This window comes from Pseudomassariella vexata (assembly GCF_002105095.1).
Source record: "Pseudomassariella vexata strain CBS 129021 chromosome Unknown BCR38scaffold_2, whole genome shotgun sequence".
Lineage (NCBI taxonomy): Eukaryota > Fungi > Ascomycota > Sordariomycetes > Amphisphaeriales > Pseudomassariaceae > Pseudomassariella > Pseudomassariella vexata.
Genome location: NW_024467957.1, coordinates 2,273,948 through 2,295,293, shown reverse-complemented (window position 1 = coordinate 2,295,293; position 21,346 = coordinate 2,273,948). Strand labels below are relative to the sequence as shown.

General features: G+C 50.5%; 4 protein-coding genes across 4 annotated transcripts; 1 reads left to right on the top strand and 3 right to left on the bottom strand.

Annotated features, from left to right (window-relative positions):
* Positions 1 to 644: 644 nt before the first annotated feature.
* Positions 645 to 2,054, bottom strand: BCR38DRAFT_405774 (uncharacterized protein; the record flags this gene model as incomplete). Its single annotated transcript, XM_040857983.1, has 3 exons — positions 645 to 874; positions 1,048 to 1,725; positions 1,811 to 2,054. The coding sequence occupies 3 exons, from the start codon at positions 2,052 to 2,054 to the stop codon at positions 645 to 647; spliced, it is 1,152 nt and encodes a 383-aa protein (XP_040720082.1).
* Positions 2,055 to 3,957: 1,903 nt separating this feature from the next.
* Positions 3,958 to 5,410, top strand: BCR38DRAFT_405773 (uncharacterized protein; the record flags this gene model as incomplete). Its single annotated transcript, XM_040857982.1, has 3 exons — positions 3,958 to 4,027; positions 4,086 to 5,141; positions 5,193 to 5,410. 3 exons carry the CDS (start codon positions 3,958 to 3,960, stop codon positions 5,408 to 5,410), a joined length of 1,344 nt encoding a protein of 447 aa, XP_040720081.1.
* Positions 5,411 to 7,783: 2,373 nt separating this feature from the next.
* BCR38DRAFT_100406 (uncharacterized protein) lies at positions 7,784 to 9,928 on the bottom strand. The gene has a single exon (XM_040853289.1). It carries the CDS (start codon positions 9,516 to 9,518, stop codon positions 8,145 to 8,147), a length of 1,374 nt encoding a protein of 457 aa, XP_040720080.1. The 5' UTR covers positions 9,519 to 9,928; the 3' UTR covers positions 7,784 to 8,144.
* Positions 9,929 to 17,869: 7,941 nt separating this feature from the next.
* BCR38DRAFT_454995 (uncharacterized protein) lies at positions 17,870 to 19,813 on the bottom strand (the record flags this gene model as incomplete). Its single annotated transcript, XM_040861750.1, has 1 exon — positions 17,870 to 19,813. One exon carries the CDS (start codon positions 19,811 to 19,813, stop codon positions 17,870 to 17,872), a length of 1,944 nt encoding a protein of 647 aa, XP_040720079.1.
* Positions 19,814 to 21,346: the final 1,533 nt, after the last annotated feature.

The window sequence follows — 21,346 nt, the reverse complement described above, 5'->3', positions numbered from 1 at the left end:
TTGAGGTCGCTGGGTCTCATATGAACTGCATCTAATTCGATTCTTTTGGATTGAATCAATATAACATGGTGTAGAACTCACAAAAGTGGAATACCTCTAGGTTGGCTCTGGACACTGAAGGAACTCGTTTCTCGACTGACTTCATGATGCGCCTCGACTTCTTGAACTTCCTGGCAGACTCCAAGTCACCTCAGCTTGCGACGAAGAAATCAGGGAAGTCAGTCGGCCCTGCGGCACCGTTTCATTCTCACGGCCTGCTTTGTAGATGGATATCCATTCTCTAGCCTCATACCCTATGAATACTCCTTAAAAGTACAGTCTGCATGCAATCCACCCGCAGCCTATTGCGTCAAGGCTGTCACAATTCCGCCCACACTAGCTCCCTCCTCAATTTAGATTGAGAGCCTAGTTTATGCCACAGGCTGGGGCGACCATGCACAATAGCACTACATCTGGTCCAACTAGGGACTGAAGATTTGCTGGACGCGGTCCTTTGAGGCCCGCCAGAAGATGCCCGCAACCAACACCGTTGTGCCAAGCGTCAGCAGGCTAGGAACCGAGTTAACCACTCACTCAAATTCCCAAATGTTCGCGTGAAAGAGAAGCGGTGCAAATGGCACACACGTCAAGCTTGGGGATATGGCTTACGCCTGTCGTCTGTTCCCGAGAAACCTCGAGAGGAACCCCCCTATCCACTCCACAAACACTCGATGCAGCATCGCCGGCAGCCAGTGGCCTTTCTTGCTGGCCTTCTGGATGGAGTGGACCGAAGCTGACGAGACAGGGCGGTCAGGCTGGCTGGGTCTCGTACCGGCTATTATATTGCGCTTCCGAACAATATTAATTTTGTCGTCCGTGTTGTTGGCAGTGCTCACTAATGCATGTAGGATCAGTAAATGCTGCTCCTGTTCAGATGGTCGGAGATGCAAAGCCATCGGTCAGCGGCAAAAGCTACCGAATGGAGTCAATTAGGCAGATTTTACTTCTGAAACAGGCCACGAATGGATCATACAAAAACGGGCTCTGGGGGTTCCGTACTAGAAATACCTTCATCTTCGTCGCTTGACGGGACTTCGAGCGTCATTTTCGGGTTCACGGGTCCGGTTTTCTGGATTACAGAAGGCGAGAACGGTCCGGCATCGTCACTGCGATTGACGTCGAGCTTGTTGTCGACGATGTTCCCGACCGATCGGTCCTCGTGCTTTTCTTCTTCGTCTTCTCTGATGGACGAAAGCGACGAAGGTGAAACCGCGCGTTCCGAGTGCACAGAGCCGCTGGAGGCTCTCGATGCCTCTTGTTGTGGAGGTTGGTGATCCTGGACGGCTGTTGATGAACCCGGAGACAGCGGTGACACTACTGGCGAAAGTGGTACCCCACCGACGATTGTTCGGTCCTCTTCCGTGCTCGTCTCAATGCGCCTCATAGCCGCAAGTATGGACAGTCGACTCTCGGACGGGAAACGTTCCAGTCTCGGATCATCGTAATCAACCTCATGCTCTCCATCACTTTTGTGGTCTGCTTCGTCTTCTTTGCCTACCGCGCGTTTATGCTTATGGGCATCTCCATTCATCCCACTGCAGTGAGGCGTGCCGGCGCATTCGTGGGCGAACATAGGACACTCGGGCGATTCGTCTTCAGCGATGTCTTCAAGCGAGTCGAGGACGGTGTCCGTGAACACATGAGCGACCTTGGTCAGGTTGTTCAGATTTCCCCGACCATCCGAAACTGTAGTCACTTGTTAGTCAATGAAAAAAAAAGTTATCGTCAGAGAGCCAAATATCCCAATGCCGATAATACGTGAGGACGTTACCTGTTTCTGCCTCTTCGTTCAAGGCCCACCAATCTCCGGGACCTATGCGAAACTTATATTGGATATCCGTGCCCTCTTCAGCCGTGACAACTTTTTCGAAAACATGCTCTCCATCCTGGTCCATTCGATAAGACATCTCTTGGGGCTGCCAAGCTGGATCTGAGAAAGTGCCAGCGACGAAGATAGGAGGCAGAGTTCCGGCTTTTCGATAGGTCAGGGTGACCGGGACATATCGCGAAGCCATGGTGGCGGTTTGATGAGGAAATGCCGATTACTACGTAACCATGACAGGATTTGACGAGGAATTGGTGCCCAATCGACGACGGAAAGCGACCGGGCTGTAGGTAAGCTGCGAATGATGAGGTGGTGTCGACTATGGATATAGTAAAGCTATAGCCAGTGTATCGAATCTTGGGAGAGTCGAGCTTGCGTCAGAAAAGAGACGCACCAAGGAGGGGCAGTGAAGTTCCGTGTTTGTGCTTTCCGAACGACGAAAGCATTCGATGAGTAGCTGCAGAATAGAGGAATGTTCAAAAAGACGAAACCAACGCGCTGGAGTTTTGACTTCAGCACACTGCAAGAAATCAAACTTGTCACTCTCCCACCAGTCCTAGCGCGCGAGTAGAATAATGGGCGGGATAAGCCGGTGTGACCGAGTCGAGTGCAAATGGTCTGGCTTCGGTACCTCCCACTTGGCGATGATTATTTCGACATGGGTACGGTGACAGCTTCGGTGATCGAGCTAATTACCCGACCCGATGCTCCTAGCAGTCTCTCGACACTTCTTTCCGTTGGGAAGAGACGATTTGACAGTGGGTAGCACAGATACTGGAATTGTCCAATGCGATGCTGGAGGGATCCCAGGCAGTAGCGGACGTGTGTCCGTGTCGTACGATATAAGCAACTTGCTGCTGCTGTGACACACTTATGATGACAGAAAGAGATACTCAACACTACATCAACGCTGCTGAAGAGTTAGGCATGACGGGCTGCCCATACACTTCCCCCTACTGTCACGAGTCTCCCGGCTGGCAGGTCGGAAACTGACTCGCCTTGCTGTCCGTCTCCCACGCTTGTAGGGGTTCTCAGATCAGCTCAGAATTGCCTAGACTCCAAATATTTCTTTCACATGGAATGAAAGTTCCGAGTGTATTGGTGTATCGCATGCAGTCATCTATCATCCCAGGCCTCAAACCCTGTACAATATTCAACAAAATCTTGGTTTACTGCGCAACCAGCGCCCTGTTACGTGCATCATGCAGCGCTAGGCGGCCACTCGGCTGGAGGAGATAAAGTTGCTCGCAATCGGTCAATCATCAATCTTTGGAACCATATCCCGTTGAAAGTTGGGAGGCAGCTTGCCAGAGGAAGACGGGGAGGACTGGACTCGAGGAAGAAACGATGTCGTTCTTACACTGGCTAACTCCTATTGGCCATCAACGATGATCATTGAAGCTCCCCGCAGTGTCCGTCTTGGTACCTTCCCCACACAAGCTCGCACCACAGTGATCTGGAGCACCATCACAGCTTCAGCCACAGTACTTTACAGGCTGGATCTCGTTGTTCACATGCACAACGAATCCCACCGAGTCGGCCTGGCGTACTTGGTATCTTTCGTGTTATTGTAAATATTCAGGCTGTTGATAGTTACTTTCTCCCGGGCACCCCAATGGTGAGGTATAGAAACTAAACTGAGTATGGAGTAGTGCTAGGCCACAGGATGTCTCGGCCTTAATTGGATATAGATGCACTGATCTTGGGAAACTGCAACGCGCACTAGGACTGACATTGGAGTGCTTTGTGCGCTGTGAAGTCAACTGCTTCTCGGCTACCAGCTCTAGATGGATTTGCATAGGATTTGCATTGTTCTAGCTTGCGATTGCTTTACTGTCAACCACAAAGCAAGCGGAGTAGAGTATTTATGGTCCCACTAGCCCACTTTTTCAGGTGCTGACCGGTTATTCCCTGATTGAGCATAACACAGCTCCACCATCCAAGGTGATCCTGCCAGGCGGTGGAGCGTGACAGATCGAATTCGCCGTCCGAAACATACCTCAACGTTAAGCTATCACCATCGTTTGAGCATTGATTGCATTCTTCATGTTCAGTGATCCAAGAGCTGTGAGCACACAGCGGGCGAACAAATCATGTCCATCCCGCCACAGCTTATCCGCGTGAAGCGGAAGGCGACAGAGGATGCGCCCGTCTCCTACCTCCGTAAGTCGCACTGAACTCGGGAGTCTTACGAGTATCCCTGCTGACAGTCATTTTCCAGGTGTTCAGGATAATAAGAGACATCGAGGCGAGGGCTTTGTCTACGAACGCCAAGACAGCAAGACCCCAGTTGCCGGCATCCATCAGCCTGTACAGGCACCTATCATCCATACCTCGAAACCAGGTTCCGCAGGCACGAGCTTCACATCCCAGAGCCCCAGACAGCAAAACAACACGGGAAGCCAGGGAAAAAATGGCTGGGGTGAAAACTTGCCGCCAGCACCAGCCAGCACTGTTGGCAAACCGGAACCTAGACGCTTTCATATGACAAGACAGGATATCGTGTTGGCTGCTTCAAACTTCCCTTCTACTCGCACCCATGGCGGCATTTCAAAGAAGCGACCAGCCCCCACGCTGTTTGTTGAGCGGAGAATTAAGAGGCTGCCTTCCAAAAAGCTTCAAACTATATCCCACGGCCTCAATGACCAGGCTATCCCCAATACGACTGAGCCTGCGCCTACAACACCGAACCTACCGGTCACCGTGCCCGAACCAATCGACGTGGATGCGGGTAAAGAATCTAGGAAGTTCAAGAAACCCGGACTAGCCAAGCTCGCCAAGAAGGATGGAACCCCAAAGGCTAAAGCAGAGATTCCTTCCGCCATGAAGGACAGGTGGAATGTCGACTTGGATAAACTGACTGCCGACATGAACGCCTTCACCATGGAGCAAATTGGCCTAAACCTGCAGCATTCAGAGCAGGAGAAGCAAAAACGTCAAAAGCCAGCAACACGAACCCGACCAAAGTCACAATCCCAGCCGAGATTCAAGCCTAAAGCCCCGGCGAAAAGATATGTCGAGCGTCATCCGGAGGCAGTTGAGAAAGAGATGACTGATTTCGACGCCGACGCCGACGCCGACATTAGCGACACTGACGACGATGACTACATAGTAGAGACATATGTCCGTGTTCCTGCCAGCACCATGGAGACTAAACAGGTAGCGCCGCAGAATGTTGGCTTGCTGGTGTTTGATGCGGAACCAGATCTGGATCTCTTCTATAACGAGGGTACCGATAGTGACGATGAATACGCCGAAGATGATGAGGATGAGAATGGTGAGCCTTCAGTTTTATAGCCCTTTAGCGCAAACACTAAACGTAGTACAGCTGAAAATTACTACACTGCCGATTACCCTGATGATGAGGTGGCATCAGATGACGAGTTCGGCCAAAATCCATACTCGTACAGGACCGGAAACGCGTCTGACCTCGAGGAGTATGACCTGGCTGCTGACAACAGCAGCAGCCCCAATGAAGACTCGGACGCTACGAACGGCTTCAAGTCGTACATTGGGGGGAACGGGCTAGTTATGCGGCATATATGAGCTGGGGGCATTATCTGAGTCGTCAGGATTGGCAACGCAGGAATTTCTTTGGGAATTTAATTCGTCTGACTTCGGCGGCAAGTCGAAAGAACCGAAGAAAAGGTTCGGAGGATTTGTTGCGAGTTAAGGGCTACGAATAGGAGAAAAACGAATGCTGGCACGGCATTGCCACTGGATGAGTAGTCCAGGCGTTCCCAAACGTAACGAACGTTCCGAGGTACTTAGTACTCCAGTCGCAGAAGTCTTAGTAATAGTAGGTAGGCCCAAAGCAGCTAACTAACAGTATTCATGGAGGCAAAATGGATGGCTGCAAAGCATTTGTTGCAGTTTGGGTAATGTTGGATCATGCAGCTAGTAGGTAGGAGAGCATTAATGCATGACCCTATGAAGAAGATATCAATTCTAGAAGATGAAGAAAGGCTGCTGAATAGATTAATGCAGCTACAAATACCCAATCTCGGCGTGCTGTTGTTGCGGAAAGCCACCCGAGGTACAGTGAGACAATTGATTAAGGCATTGTTGCCACTATTTGCAACGATTCCGATTACCCCTTATGAGCCGGTCCAATCAGTCTGCAGCTTGGGGGACCCCAAAAACTGTCAAAAACTGACACTTACAGATCTTAGGGTCATGACCACCGAGATCTCTCTTTATATGTTGTATCAAGCCATTAGTCCGTGAACAGAGCGAAATGGGCCGTGAAAGCGAAAGGATATGGTCACGGACCCGGCAACCGGGCATTTTTTTCAGGCCTGTATGGTAGATGGGAAGGAGATAGCGAGGTGGCCTATCCTGGTGACCTATCTACATGATGGAGTGTTGGGCAGACAGCTTGACAGCCAGTCTGCTCCATCCACTAACGGCGAGCAATCTTTACCAAAGCAACTGAGGTCGTTCGACCTCTCCTGCCCAATACCATCACGTTCCAGTATGCAGGGGGCCGGGTTAGGTTGGGTAGATTGTAGTCGTGGGGCCTGCTTATCTGTCTTGCTTCCGGGTTCTGGGGTGAGGCAGGTTTGTCGGTTGGCAAGTAAGGTAATTAGCGGTGGGTGTTGCTCGTGCGGCGGCTCTCCAGCCTGGTGATAATGATCTCCGATGTTTGACTTTGGACTTTTGCAGGTTTGCCTTAACGTGGTTGCTTGCAGGATGGATTCGTTTCGGCAGTTCCTGGTGTGTTCGCAGTTGCCCCGTGTTCTGCATCTGTCTCTGTAGCTCTATGTGGTGATTTCTGGGTTTGCGGCACGGGAAAAGGGAAGGATCAAGGGCGATGGGGTGTTTAGGACTGCGGCGGCTATCGTTTGGTCGTTTTCGGTTTATAAGTTAGACAATCTTTGTTGCGGGTAAATCGGGCCGCTGCAAATTGTAAGTCCTCTGCGGCCAGTCTGGATGGTTATTTGCTCATGGCCGAACTACGGGACCTTGGATAGCTCAACTGACAAACTGTCCTAGAGGGTCATCGGGTATGTAAACTTATCCACGTGGTGATGGTTGGGTTGGGTTGGGTTGGGTTGCAGTGAACTATGGGGCAACGACGGATGGGTGTTGATTTTGCAAATAGTTGTTCTGTCCATCAGCATTTGCTAAGCAGCTCAGGAAACTATTGTTGGTTTGACTATCCATATCCTCGGGTTCGTTCGGTCAGCTGTCCAGGTAAAAATAACAGGCGTTCTTGAAGAGTAGTGCCAAAATTTGCCACACTTTTCTTGCGGCTGTGGCCCCGGTTCATGTTCAGCTGTCATCCCCTATGGCAACATGATGCTGTACAATGTGACAGGTATCCTACACCACTTGACACCCGCTTCTGTCCATGTGCCATACACCTTGATTAAGCGCGCGCTACTTGCAATGAGTGTAGTGCAATGTACAGATACAGGGTCAGAGACACAAGCACAGCCGGGAACAGACGGGAAAGACAAAACTCCCAGGCGTCGTCAGTTATGTTGTATTTTTTGGTTCCCTCCTCACTACGGAGTAGTCATGTATCTAATAATGCCTCAAGCAGCAGGGCTTAGAGGGGGTATAAATGTATACAAACGACCAACATAGTCGCCTCCGAGGACAATGGTCCCAATGCGTCTTGTTCAGCCCGCCTCCTCGCTGCTTCCCAACGAACACTACCAACAACGCCTTACGGTAAGTCCGATGAAGCCTTGGCTCATACTTTCAAAAAGTCAGAAACGCGTCTGTCAAACATGCGCACAGTTGGTTTCCTCGCCCTCAGATATTCACCCTCTCGACTTGCTGGTTCCGCTGCACTCAATACCATTTGCAGACCTCCTCATCAGAAAAAGAAACAAGCAGAACCCCGGTAATAGTTTATGAGAAATGAATCATTGCCCGTGTCCCGTTTTCGTGCCCATGTGCTGTGTTCCGCGTCCTTTACCCGCCGGTCCTGTATATACAAAGGAAAATCGTGGATCGGAGGTGAAGCGTGTGCAGGATGGAAGTAGTTAAAGAGATGGCGATAAGTAAGGCAGGTAAGTAGGCAAGTATGTCGTTGTATATCGTCAGAATGTGAGTTCAACCAAGCGTAATATAGGTAGACAGAGGGATAGTTGTAAGTGTATGGTAGTAGTACAAGTGTCGTCGTGATGCCGAGCTATTGCTTGAGGCGCTTTTGCGTGTTGCAGCATCCGCAGCCGCCGTCCAGTGTCTCAACCCACGTTCCATTCTGTATTGCTGTTCGTTTGGCTTCTGCCCGTTCGAGCTTCCTTTTCTCCGCTGGTAAAATGTGTTAGGCGACGACGTTTCTGCGGGACAGGGGCAACCTACACAACTCGGCAGCCAGCTGCCGGTGTTCGGGCGTCACCCACGGATATTTGACGGCGCATTCGGGCCACAGGTTGACCAATGTCCAATAGTGCTTGTTTTCAAAATTGGTTTGTGTACGCACGGGCATATTCTCCACGGCAATGTGACCGTCCTCGCGGAAGCAGAGTTGGTTGGTGTGTAGGTCCAACTTTCGGATAATCTTGTTAGCCCGGTAGTATGAGCCTTGGAGCCCTTGCCTTTCACGCTTGTGGTCTGGGTCTGGAAACTCTATTTCGAAGATGTCGGTAACATGATCCCATGACATTTTCAAATCCATGATGTGATATCGAACGAAGTGCAGTTCCGTCATTGTGTACTTCTTGTTGCAGTGGGGTTGTTTGCGTGGCGTCTTAGTAATTGCGCCATGTTGGACTTGGCTCAAGGCACCGTAATGGTGCCCGGGAACGACGTGGTGCAAGCCCCTACCCTTGGACTGGACGTAAACTGGCTTCCCGATGTTTCTACGTTCTGCTTCGGCCTTGCGCCGCTCTTGCTGACGTCTCGCGAGCCACATACGGATATCTAGTGCATTGACGAGCAAGTCTTGTGTGTCGAATTTACTAGGGAGTCCTGAAGGAGTCGCCAGCTCAACTTGCCAAGCTGGTCGCCCGCCATTGAGGAAGCTGGTGATGTAATCGGACGGCGGCCATGATACACAGTTATAGGTCTGTGAGAAATCAATCCTATTGGTCTTGGCGGGTACATCACGTACAGTCGGAATGTGTACGTACGATGTTGTTGGAGACTCCAGCTTCGGTTTGAGGGGAAGACTGTGGTTGCTGCTGCTGATTTCTGGGGGGCACCCTGGTCTTGGTTTTGGTTCCAGTTCGGGGAAGATGTTCCTGACTCCAGGTAGTTTGGGGACTCGACACCCTTGCTGGACGGGTGCGAGCTCGTCCACTTTGGGTATGAATTCTGAAGGTTCCATTTCTGGTCGTGCGGCATTCTGTGGATGAAGGGCTATAGGATGATCCCAAAGTTCGCGTTTGGGATACGGAGTTCTCGGCGACGACGGCGCTGTAGAGCCAGTTGATTCCGGCTCGGTGAAAATGTCTTGCCCGTGTCCTGACGAGGCAGAGCAAGTTGAAGTGGCCGGTGATGGTACCGACAACTCGACGGTGACAGAAGACGGAGCTTCATGACTCCTCCATTCGCTTGCTGGGCAAGTGTGGTTGTAGTTGGTTTTCTGTGTCAGGGGTTGTACCAGAGGACGAAAAGGTAAAACCGATTTTGTTGTTTTTGGTATCCGCGTGAGGGAATTTAGACTCTCTGAGTCGCTATCGTATGGAATCACCATGTCGGGGGGTTACCGAGAACAAAACCAATCATTAAGAATAAAAGGACAAGAACCAAAAGGCTCAGACAATGACTGCAAGACGATGAATGTAAGGTGTCGGACGCCTTATGAGCTGGAGAACCGTGGTTGCGTGTTGTAGTGTGTGAGAGCTTGAGGGTGGATCACCAGGGTGTCGAACCCCAATGGTCTAATATAGACCAACGGTGTACTGACAGCGAGGGACACAATCTACATAGTCCTCTCTTCAGTAGTGTGATTCGAAGATCATCTTCGTGCAGACAAGCATCCTATCAGCAAACCCCCAGGGTAGTGATAGCGAGCCGACAACGACAATCCCTACCCGCTCTTGGCCGCGGGTACGTAGCGTAGAGCGACCCGAAGTATATCTTGCTGGTTATGATCAGATAGATCCTTCACAGGGAAGCAAACGGCCGTGAGGTCTGACAACAACTTCTGCACTAGACCCAGACTATGGCGCTCGGGCTAGCAGGGTGGGAATGGAGCGAGAAGGGGAAGGAACGCATGCCCGACCGCCACGGATTCGACGCGCGCACAAGGCAGAAAGAGACCCCAGTTTCCCAGTTTCCAATGATGGAAGGCAAGTAGTAGGTATACGGGAGTAGCAGTCCAGCCAGCCGGGGTTCCACTTGGTACGATGGCGCAAGGGGGGTCTCTAGTTCCAGGAAGACCCCAGAGCTACGGAGTAGGCTTGACACACTGTCTCAACGGGGCCTATGCAACCACTTCGATCATGGTTCTTCAAGATGAGCTGAAAAGCGGAGCCGTGAGGATCGCATAATGCAAGTATCGACATTAGTCGGATGATAATCGACTGGCATGGCTTTATGCTGCCTCGAGCCGGTAGTGAAGCCAATGACAAGTGCAGAACTTTTGGCAAGCTTGACAACAGGGGATGTCCAGATCCTCATCATGTCCATTTCCGCTCCCTGAAAAGCCGCCAAATCCGTGTTTTGGCACTGTGACCAGCATGATACATTATGGTGGGACATCAGAAAGTGATATGAGTGGCGTCCCGACCGTTTGGGACGGTGCAGCCAATAGGATCATTTGCAGATACATAGTAGAGGCATAGTCTGGGGAGAGGGGTACCCTGGCGTGAGGTGTTTGTGCAAGCTCATCAAAAAGCGAGAAGCAAGGCAAAACTGGATTGTGCCAAGCATGGAGAGGTGCTGTTGGTCCATAAGGAGGAATCTGGTCGAACACTGGCTCGAGGGACGTTACCCACCACCAGTTGGCCATGGCCGACCAGCCCCGACCACGACCGCGACCACGACCGGAACGGCGTCAAGGAGGCTCTGCACCAATGCTCCGTCGTGGGTTGAATGATGGCACCGCATCCTCGGCCCTGAGCGTTTATCTCACGCATGACAGCCAACGACTCGACCCCATCGTGTCGCACAATGCGCGCGGCAAAGGGTGGATTGTTGGTTGTTGCGCAAATGGGGCGGAGGTGGTCGAATAAGCGCGGTCGACCAGGTTGTCAGATGTTGAGATTTCGCCAGAGATGAAGTCGGTTGGGCGGGTTCTGGTGTGGGGGGTTTGACTGGTCTGGATTCCACTCAATCTCGGGCCGGTGGTACGTGGGGTTGGATCGGACCACCTGACAGCGGCACAGCATAATACACATAGGCGTGCTAACGTGATGGAAATATATGGGTCACTGTGGATTGCTCCGTTGTGCCGCTGGGGGGTGCTCAAGTGCTCTTTTCCATCACCAGCAAAATCTCTACTCTACACCCGAAGCGTTCAACTGTGGAATGCTTACTACGTGTAGCGTGCCCCAGACACACCGGAAGTGTACTAGGTGCAGTGCTCGGGCCAGCTGCCCGTAAATAGCCCTTCCGTAGCAGTTACAGACTCCTAGGAATTGGTCCCATCATCATCGTCATCATCATCAGATTTTCATCCTTACATTACAGCTCTATTGTCTGTATTACCCATACACTACTTCAGATGTTGCCATATCCAAACACAGATGCAGACTCTTGAGACACAAGGGCCTGGTGCCGAAAAGAAGAACATACGGTTGCTGGCATCTCAACACTCAACTCAACCCCCCACCTTCTCCCAAGCTTGTTCTTTCCCCACAAGCGCGATCGGCCGAAACGCTATTCTGTCGAGTTATCCGTCATTGGTTAGACTTGCCGTTTGAGCCTCGATGATGAACATGGAAGCCATGAAGATGTGACTTTGACCTCTCGATGTATCATTGTGGCAGTTGATCAGACTCGAATCCGAAGACGCGACTTTGATGGCTCTTGTTGCTGTGCCTAACCACGATCTCTACCCAGAAGGTTCCCTGACAAGCCAACCCGATCGAAACATCAGCCATGGAAAATACGACCTCTCATCACACTGTACAATGTGGAAATTTTATTACTCCGCCACTTCGAAACAGTGCAGGGCGTCGATAAGAAGCACGACTCTTTTCGGTGCCGCGTAGAAGGCATCGTGTCTCGAGATCGTCTCCTTTCATGTAAGCCCCCCGCCAAGGTTTCCCGGTATACGTCAAGCTGAACTTTTGGACTCGACTCTGACGTTGTTGCCACCTTCTCATGCGCTTACAAAAGATTCCACAGGGCTCTTCTAGCCTTGAAGTCTATCCTGCTTGCCCAACTTCTTTTGCGCCCGTTGGAAGTTCTAGTGCCCCGTGGTAGAGACGATGACTGATAGCAGGAACGGACTCAACCCAGTAGCCACAAAGTCGCAATCATGAAGACTTTCTCAGATCTTGGGTAAGGCGGCGAGCTTTTCCCCGTAATAAAACCATTGCGGGAGAGCGATGGCCTGCATGACGCCATTCGATCCGCCAGTTCGCTCGGACTAATGAGACGTCCCGGTTGGCGAAGGCCATCTGGACTGTATACGCCCCTCAGGGCTTGGTTGCGTTATCTAGTGGATTCGCGTTACCCTCGTCTAGTACTGCTTTCTGTTACACGAGATGAGCATTCCAAACTAGCCGTTCCCACTGGACTTTACAACTAAACCCGTCCCTGTGGAATACTCAGAAGTCTAAAGCGATGTTGATTATCTTCATGTAAGCATCATCTTGGTAATAAGATGCCGCCAGTGTGTAGAAGACCTACGCAAGTCTGAAGCATCCTGTCTGTTTTTGGACACTAGTTTTGAGACACGACTGCTTGATGTCTCTGGAAACTTTGGGCAGGTAGGTCACATCATCTATGCCAAGTCTCCGATTTCTCGGGTGATAAATCGGGACCGTAGTCGCGTCTTCGTTACCAATACAGCTCTCTTGCCTGTATTGCCCACAGTAAATATCCTAATACCATTTGGCGAGGCTGAGACACGCAGTATCAGCACACACGTATTGCACACCATCTACGCAGCGGCATTCAGTGGACGGTAGCCCGTTGGTTTCGTGTGACTGTTACACTAGGCAGATCCCTGTACCATATCTTAATGGCAGCACCGACGATCAACCCAAATGCCCTGAGCACTCGAGGCTACGTTTTGCATCTGCTTTATATGGCCAATTCTCTGGAATCCTCGGCCATGAACCGCATTAGGCAAGTTTCAAAAACCTGCTCTGGTTGTGTGTTCCCTGTACGACGAAGCAATGTAAGACCGCACGTATTTACGTCTCAACAACTACACCTAGATGTATAATCTTAGCCTGAAGTGCCGGCGGACATTATTTTTTAGGTTAGAGAAATGTAGAATGCTATCTGAAGAAGCAAGCCTTCAACAGGGGACGATTCATCAACTCATCCGTCTATTGGTCAGTACATTCACTCCGCAGGCCCAGCGCCACCGACTACTGACCCATCCCTACATCTAAGGTAAGGAAATACTGCGGCGCACGATCGATGATGAATTTAGAAATGGTTCCTGGTGATCTCGTTCCGATATATGCCTGGTCCATGAAGCTACCGAATCGTCAGCCTGCTACTATTGGCCCCAGTCTCCTCTCCCACTGTAGCAGTAGATCGTTTTCCAGTCACACCCCTAGGCCATCGGTATATGTTCAGGCTGCAAGCGAATGGGCCGACATTTCAAACTCCTGGGTTATCAGGCCCTCCCAGCGCCATATTATTACTGTATTGCAGCTGTCCTGGCAGCTCTGATTGCTTGGAGGCGTCCTCTGAGAAGCATAGGTCGCATCGAGTTTAGGAAACTTATCTGCAGTCCGCTCAGGGGTACCGGTGTTGATGTTTGCAGGCACGTACCATTCGAAGAGATCGTCTTTATCTGCTCTGAATGGCGAGTGGGTGTTGTTCTGAGGCTGATACCTGGGGCGCTTTCCCGTGAACCTGAGAAGACCCCAATACTTCTCGCTACCAAGGGTATGTAGTCTGCAGAATACAGCACTGTAGACCGAGATAGGCTCGAGCTATTGGCGGCTCGGGTATCAGCAATCGTTCTACGGTATGATTGGTTTGGTCAAAAGCCGTGAGATGTTCGCTCAAGACTTGTGCCGAGAGATAGAGGTATGATGGTTGCTTTCGGGATGAACGGCAATGGTGTTGAAGACTTGAGGCTGTTGAGGCTGTAGTCGCATTGCTATCAAAACTAATAACTAGTCGCGCTTGAGCATCTAACAACTCTAAAGCCGGCTCTACGACAAGTTTCGTGGATGGGTTAGAGAGACAGGAACACTAGAATCTGTCATGGCGGCGGAAAGTGTTTGGCTTTAGTGTCGTTGAACTTTACAAGCGAAACCAAGTCGACTACGGCCGACATGGAAACTGTTGCGAAGGATAGAAGGAAAGATGGAGATTTCAATTGTCCGACCAAGCCTCGACAGTGGACAATGGGTGGGATGACGGGAGGCGCGGCTTCGACACATTCCATTGACCACTCCATTTTGACGCTTGAAATGGTTGTCCGGGATTTGTAAGATGCTCTGAAGCAAATGCTACATCATTTGAGATGTCACATGTGGTGATGATTAGAGTTGGATCAAGTCATGTCGACGTGTTTGGCATCGTGGCCAGGTGACCTCGGGAATCAATGCAATAGTCCAATTTGACCTGGGTAGTTTTCACATGCTTCTTACCCAGGCAGTTGGAGACAATGGAGGTTAACGTGGTGCAATATCACGTGCACCCTTTCAGGACTGCAGCTGCCAGTGACCCTAGACTTGGGAACATGCACGGGTCTTCATCGTAGGTGACCAACTATTCTCCGGCCCAGATGCAAGTAGCCATTGAAGAACCAATTTTGGTGTGACAAACACAACACATCTCGATAACACTCGATTGAGGCTATATTGCAGGTTGAATCTCGCCATGAATTCTTGGCTGTTTATCGTTATTAGCACGTATAGCTGATATTGGAATAACTATTCTCTTTCCGTCATCATTCCACCACCTTGTTGCATCTCATGGACTTCACTTGCCACACAGCCTAGCCGCCAGATAGATGGCAGCCACATAGTATACCTGAGCCACAGAAGGATTACTGTCAAGATCCCAGACCTAGTCATATGGCATAGCCGAGCAATACAAGATTGCAAACATTTGCCCAGGCATATGAATCAAGCCTGGTTCATGTGGAGGCAATCAGAATCAGACATGGCTTTCCCCCTGCCTTTGCAGCAACATAATTTGATGATACACCAAGTCTCCTGGACAGACTGCTGCATGACGATGGCCATTTTGGAACTCTTGCGCGCTGCCCCATTGGGTTCCTCCTGCATCATCTCATCACCCTTTGGGTTTCATGCATTGCATTCGGTCAGCCTTGCACTAGCATGCCGATAGGGGGGACGGTACCTGAGGATTATGGATTGTCGCACGGCTTCAAGTTGCGCCACTGAAACAAGCAATGTCGAAACCGGTTTCCCCAAGCCATTCCATTACAGTGGTCATCGCAGTAGATGCCATTACTCATATATCTAACAGGCCGAGATCCCCTTTAAGGAATCTCGGCAGCAGTCTTGGGCATCCAACTTGCCAGGCATCACCTCTGAACGTGAGTACTGGCGACGCCACCGAGATGGCAAATGGTGCATTCGGATGGTTTCTGTTGGGCCAAAGGATTTTTGTTACCAACTTTCAGGGATTCATAGGGCCTTGTGAAATCAAACATCAGAGGGTGGCCAGTCGTGTGCCTTCCCAGAATGGCATTAATCGGATACTGCACCAGCCCCTACTATGCAGGTTCACGGTGAGGAATGATTACCATTACGATCAGGAAGCTGGGCCGACTAAAGGCTGCTCACCCCGTCCCGCCTTTTGAATGTGCATGCGTATTTAATGACTTGTCATGTTCATCTCATCGTCCCCTCAGCACGGCTGCTATCGTGATCGAGTCCAATCGTGAAGTTGAACATGGCCGCTGACGACTCAAGGCAAAGTATCCCGGTCCCTGCTGGCTGATTTGTGAAAGTTGCGAATAATTTGGGAATCCCATCACTTCAGCTTGCTTGTTGTGGCGGTCATCTCGACCAGGGAACAAGGCATGGCTTCGATCAGTCAGGAGTATGGCCCACAGTTCCAGATTGCCTACCGCTACAATCACCATAGTTGAGCCCCTCCGCATACATGACCACAATCATCACAGTTTAAAGATTATGAGATGGTAGGAGGAAACTGAATAAGGTTGCCGTGGGGCAGTCCAAGAGTAAACCCCCTTCGTGAAGCGAGGGTTAGGGGTTTTTCTTATTCGGCTTCTCTGTATCGTTGGTGCCAAGTCTCTAAGTCCGTTACCTGCGAGCTTTGAGGCTCCCTGTTCAAGCAATTAGGTCAGCAGACAGGCCTCGATGTGTATTTAACATTTGTTGCACAGCATCGTGATGGTTATCCTCAAATGTGAGGTATTGGTACTGAAGTTAATGTCTCGGATTACTTATTGAACTATAAGCAACCTTTTGTGATTGCCTACGGCACTGAGAGCAGATAAATGCACTTCAGAGTGACATCTTGTATCCAGCCTCCTCATATTTTACGTCTAGGCTATCTTGCCTACGTGACACAGACGTTGTAGCACCACAATGCCAGCAGGGACTTTGAATATATTATCTCTGGAGATTAAACTCGAATATACCATTCTAATGCGTGTACAGTCGCTCTCTCAATCAGAGGCCTCCTGTATACTGGGAGCAGTTAGAGGACAAGTGAAGGTGCGGGAAGAGCAAGCTGTGACAGTACGAAACAAAGACCAGGGGAGGCAACTGCTATGTTGCAGCCCTTCTTTTACCACCGTAAGCAAAGTCCAATAACTGGGTTGGCCTCCAAAAAGAATGGCATTAAATCTTACGCTTCTTTTGGGAGGAATACGATGTGATCAGGGCCTTTTATGTCCTTGTCCTTTACATATGACCATTTTAAAATGTTCAAGAAAAGTACGTACATCGTTTGGTGGTCTTCATATCCTCGTCTTCTAGGGCCATTTTTCCTATTCCTCTCCAGGTAATAACACTGGATACCCCCTAATGGTTTAAAAGTCCTTTTGCACTTTGGGTATTATCAATCCGGTATCCCAACCGTTGTGTAACAGATTTTCTCAGCTATGGCTCATCTATGAAAATGCTGCCTGTCTTTCTTAATTCCTTACTACGACTGCGAGAAGCAAGTCTCACAAATATTTCAAACCCCATCTCTCCTCCTTTTCGCCCGGAAAATGTCGCCGCAATGTCGAAGTTACTCAGTGTACGTGAAGAGGGCTTCTAATATCGCGGCATTGATCCGAAATCCGCCCTGGGATCCAAGATTCCACAGCTTGTCGTATTAACTTTAAATCTCCTTACTTGAGATCTGGGATACATTCAACCCACCGTTAGCCTTGCCCGTATTCTTAATCCCAGGGACTCGCGTTCTACAAGTATTTACTCAAAAATGCGACTCAATCTCTGCTCTTACCTTCGAATGAACTCATCACTCTTACTCCATTCGTCTTCTTCGGATTTTAAACGGTTGAGGAATGACAATGATTCTGAGCACGAGGCACATCGGCGTGGAGACAATCGCAGTGGTATGGACAATCAGGTTTCTTGATTTGGACAAATTGGACATCCTATATGACATGAAAGTTAAAAACAGAATGCTTTCAACAAGCCCATATGTTTCCGGGCAACGAACGAAACTCGACAGACACCCTACGGAAGGAGAAGTTGTTACCGACCTCACCTGTAAGTCCCGCATGAAAGGAAAGGTCGATATGTGCATATAAGGTATGGTCCCCCGAACAGCCTTCTACCGAAACGCCCCCGGCCCTAACCACACCCCCGTTTGCGAGAAAACTCCGCACAATGACAGCAAATGCTAAGATCCAGCCCCAAGACAGGACAATCCAATATCAATGACTGAAAGAAGCCTCCCGTGTGTATGCGATGCTGCTATGCGCCAGTAATCAACTACCCGACAAGCTCACATGATGGCACAAGACGATGCGACAGTTCTAGCACGGCGGCGTCCACCACCTTCTTCCTCATCTGCATGCAGCAGCTGGGCCTCCCTCGCCCTGCGCCGTCGCCGGCGTATCCCAGCGCCCGTTGCTCCAGCTTCCTCAACGGCTTGCATATAATCCGCCCACTTGCGTTCCAGTCTGCCTGCCGCAGAGTAATCTCCCCTCAACACTCTTTGGGTATGCTGATCGACCGTCTGCTGCCAACCGTAAAAACACTTCAGTCCAATGATTTCTGTGGGATACGTTGGGGCTGTACCAGATGGGTTCCTGATCTCAGCGTTCCACGAAAGTATCTCGCGGATTCCTGTCCAGGTCACCATTTGGCAGTCGTAAACGACCAAATGAAGTCCTATGCACGGTCGGGAGCCACGGACTGATGAACGGGCGGCACGAGTCCGCACCATCGCAGCAGCCTCGGCGAGTACCAGATCACCGATACGAGTGTTGTCCATATCAACACTCCTGAGACTGACACATTTTTTGAAAACAGGCAACATGCCAGCGTCGCTAAGGCTCTCACAATAGCTCACGGAGAGATGCTCGAGTTTGGCTGCGCAAGGAGCCTTCGCTAGATGTTCCGATAGGATAGAGTTGGTCAATTCCGATAAGTCTTCCAGCTCAAGATGAGTGAGGTAAGGGGTGGTCGCCAGAATGGGTTCCAACGCAGAATCGGTGAGCGCAGTGCAGCCACTGAGTTGCAAACCTTCCAGCTCCGGGACCAGGTACCCCAGAGCCGCGACGCCGCGGTCTGTCAGGTGGCGACAGCGACTCAAATCCAAATGCCGGAGTTTTCTGGCGGGAACAACCGGCCGATCCGTGAGAATATCTATCTCTGGTTTCGTACCGTGAACCATGGTCCTCAATGCATCATCGGTGAGCTCCACACAGCCATTCAGAACCAGGCGTTCGAGTCTATTGGTGTCAAAAATGGCCTGGGCGACTTCAATGTTATCAAAGCCCTTGATCTCTCCTGCTCTCACGTCCCTCAGCTTAGGACAATTGAGGACGACTATCTTAATGCCTCTGGCATCCATGTGCTTGCACCAAGACACGTTGAAAGTCGCCAGTTGCGGGCAGTGCTGGGAAATAATTCTGCAAGTACTATTCGTCACGGCGGGTAGTCCTGTCAGGTTGAGGTTTGCCAGCTTCTCGTTGGCTTTGATGAGATTATGCAGTGTTGATTTCTGGAAATTCCGGCAACCCTCCAGGGTAGCGTTGATGAGGTTCTTGCAAGCCGTAACGACCACTTCGGCACGCTTACAATGCTCCACTTGAACACAACCTCTCAAGTTGAGATCCTTCACGAAGGGGCCTGCCGCCACTATAATTTTTGCCAGAGATTCTGCAGGTATATTTTGGTAGAAGTCGGTTGCGTCGAACCTCGTCCATAGCTGGCCATCAAAGCAATAACCATGGAATTCCTTGTTGACGCGGGATACACGGACGAGCTCTTTCGGACGAAGGTAAGAGAATATGTGTACGCGTATTTCATCTGGCATGTTCGCCCAGAAGTCGTACGGCAGTTTTCGTACAGCAGTGCCGGATTGGGATCGAGTCGCAGCAAATTCTGTCGGCAAGGCTGAAGTCAGACACGGCGTAGAGCCATTGTTGACCTTCCGAATCGCAAGGCGAGTCTCGATGCCATCAAAGGCGGGAAACTCAACCGTAGGACTGCCGGGAATAGATTGACCATTGCTGAAATACCCCGACGAAGACGAGCTCGGGGTGTGTTGGCCAAAGGGCGACGTCCCTGCCAGACTTACACAAGACAGAGTTCCCCGCGTACCGTAGGGAGCACTGGAAGCGCGTGGCCGGCCCAGTTGTGCTAATGAAGGCGAGGAAGAAATACGCTGAATGCGATTGAGCAACCGCTGTCGTCGCTTTCCTTTAGGTTGGCCTTCCATGGGTGTCACGATAGATGATTCCTCCGCGATGGGGCTGGGTGGGGTACTCGAATCGACCGACATGTCTGTCACGGCTGACATTTGAATCGACGACACCTCAAACAGACCGTCGCTTGCGGCGTAAAATTGACAATAGAATAGCAGTAGTAATTTGCCCGGCAACAGAGGGTTCCTGTGTTGTACAGAGACTCTGTTCCGTTCCTGTCGTGCGGGTCTCTAATCTCTCGCAACTTTGTTCGTCGAGTGCGGGGTGGTGGTGCTGTATGGTGTGATGATGGCGCAGGGCCGAGTTGAACACAAACGATCAATCAAGGCAAATACTTCATCGCGAGTGTGCCAGAGCCTTTCATGTCGAGGCTGGGAACTAGAACATCGGATGAATACCCAAGCACAGTTGGTTAATGCATGAACGAGCTCGATAAACGAGAGTGGCGGGCCGGAAGCACGGAGGAATTAAGAACGGTTGGAGGAGCTGGGACGTGGGTTATAGTAAAGCGAGGTGGAGAGACCGGCTGAGAAGCTCAAGTTTGACTTGGTTGACTTGAACCGGCTTCAACCTAATAAACGATTTTATTTTTGACGATTGTGTCAGCATTGACTCGCGTTACCAAAGTCTAGAGTGAGTAAGTGTGGGTTGTCTGGAGTAAGTTTATGTTGTCGTACCTGTAGTGTTCGTCGCACCCTTCATTCGTTGGATGGTTCCAACAAACATTCAACGAACCCGTAAGCCAGAGCCTTGCGTGTTGAAGTCAGCAAGCGAAGTTGGAGTTACGGAAGACGGGAACAAGATATAACCAGAGGCAGCTGAACAATAATTTTAAATCACAAGATCATAAACGCAATACACGCTGCAACACACGCCGTAGACAGAATTTCACTTGCTTGAACCATCTGACCTGCGTTATCTTGTGCATGGCAAATGCGGGCGACCTTATCAGCTCGAATCCTGTGTCCGCGTGGTGGGGGAGCGCGTCCCACTTAAACCGACCCTTGCCAAGCCTGCACTTGCCTCTCACTACGACCCTCCACCATCTTCAATATCGGCACCAATCGTGTCAGCCAGCAAAAGAGCTCGAGGATACATTGCGTTCGTTGGACTGACGATCACAATCATTTCCAGCTCATCAGAATTCATGACATAGTTTGACCTGCTGGAAAAGGTATCTTGCAGCATCTTCACTTTCACCCCCATACGCCCTCAATACCCTATACAATAGCTAAGCAAGCTGGTTGATGGACAATGGAATCAAACCACGCAACACCTTGGTACTGGTGCTTTTCGCCAACACACCGTAACCGCGGCGCGCAGGCCCGGCGAGTTGGTGATATAAGTATAACCTTCCCAATTTGTTCAATTGCCCCAGAATGCAAACTTGAAGATGTTGCGCTGGTTATATGTATCCCTTGCGTGGTCGACTACTCATCATCGGCTTCCTATTTCGCCCATAGCTGGAATACTAAGTCGAACTCGTCGAGTTTCTTGCAGAACAAAGGCTCCCCTAGATCCCCTAGTACATTTGCGCTACGAGGTTG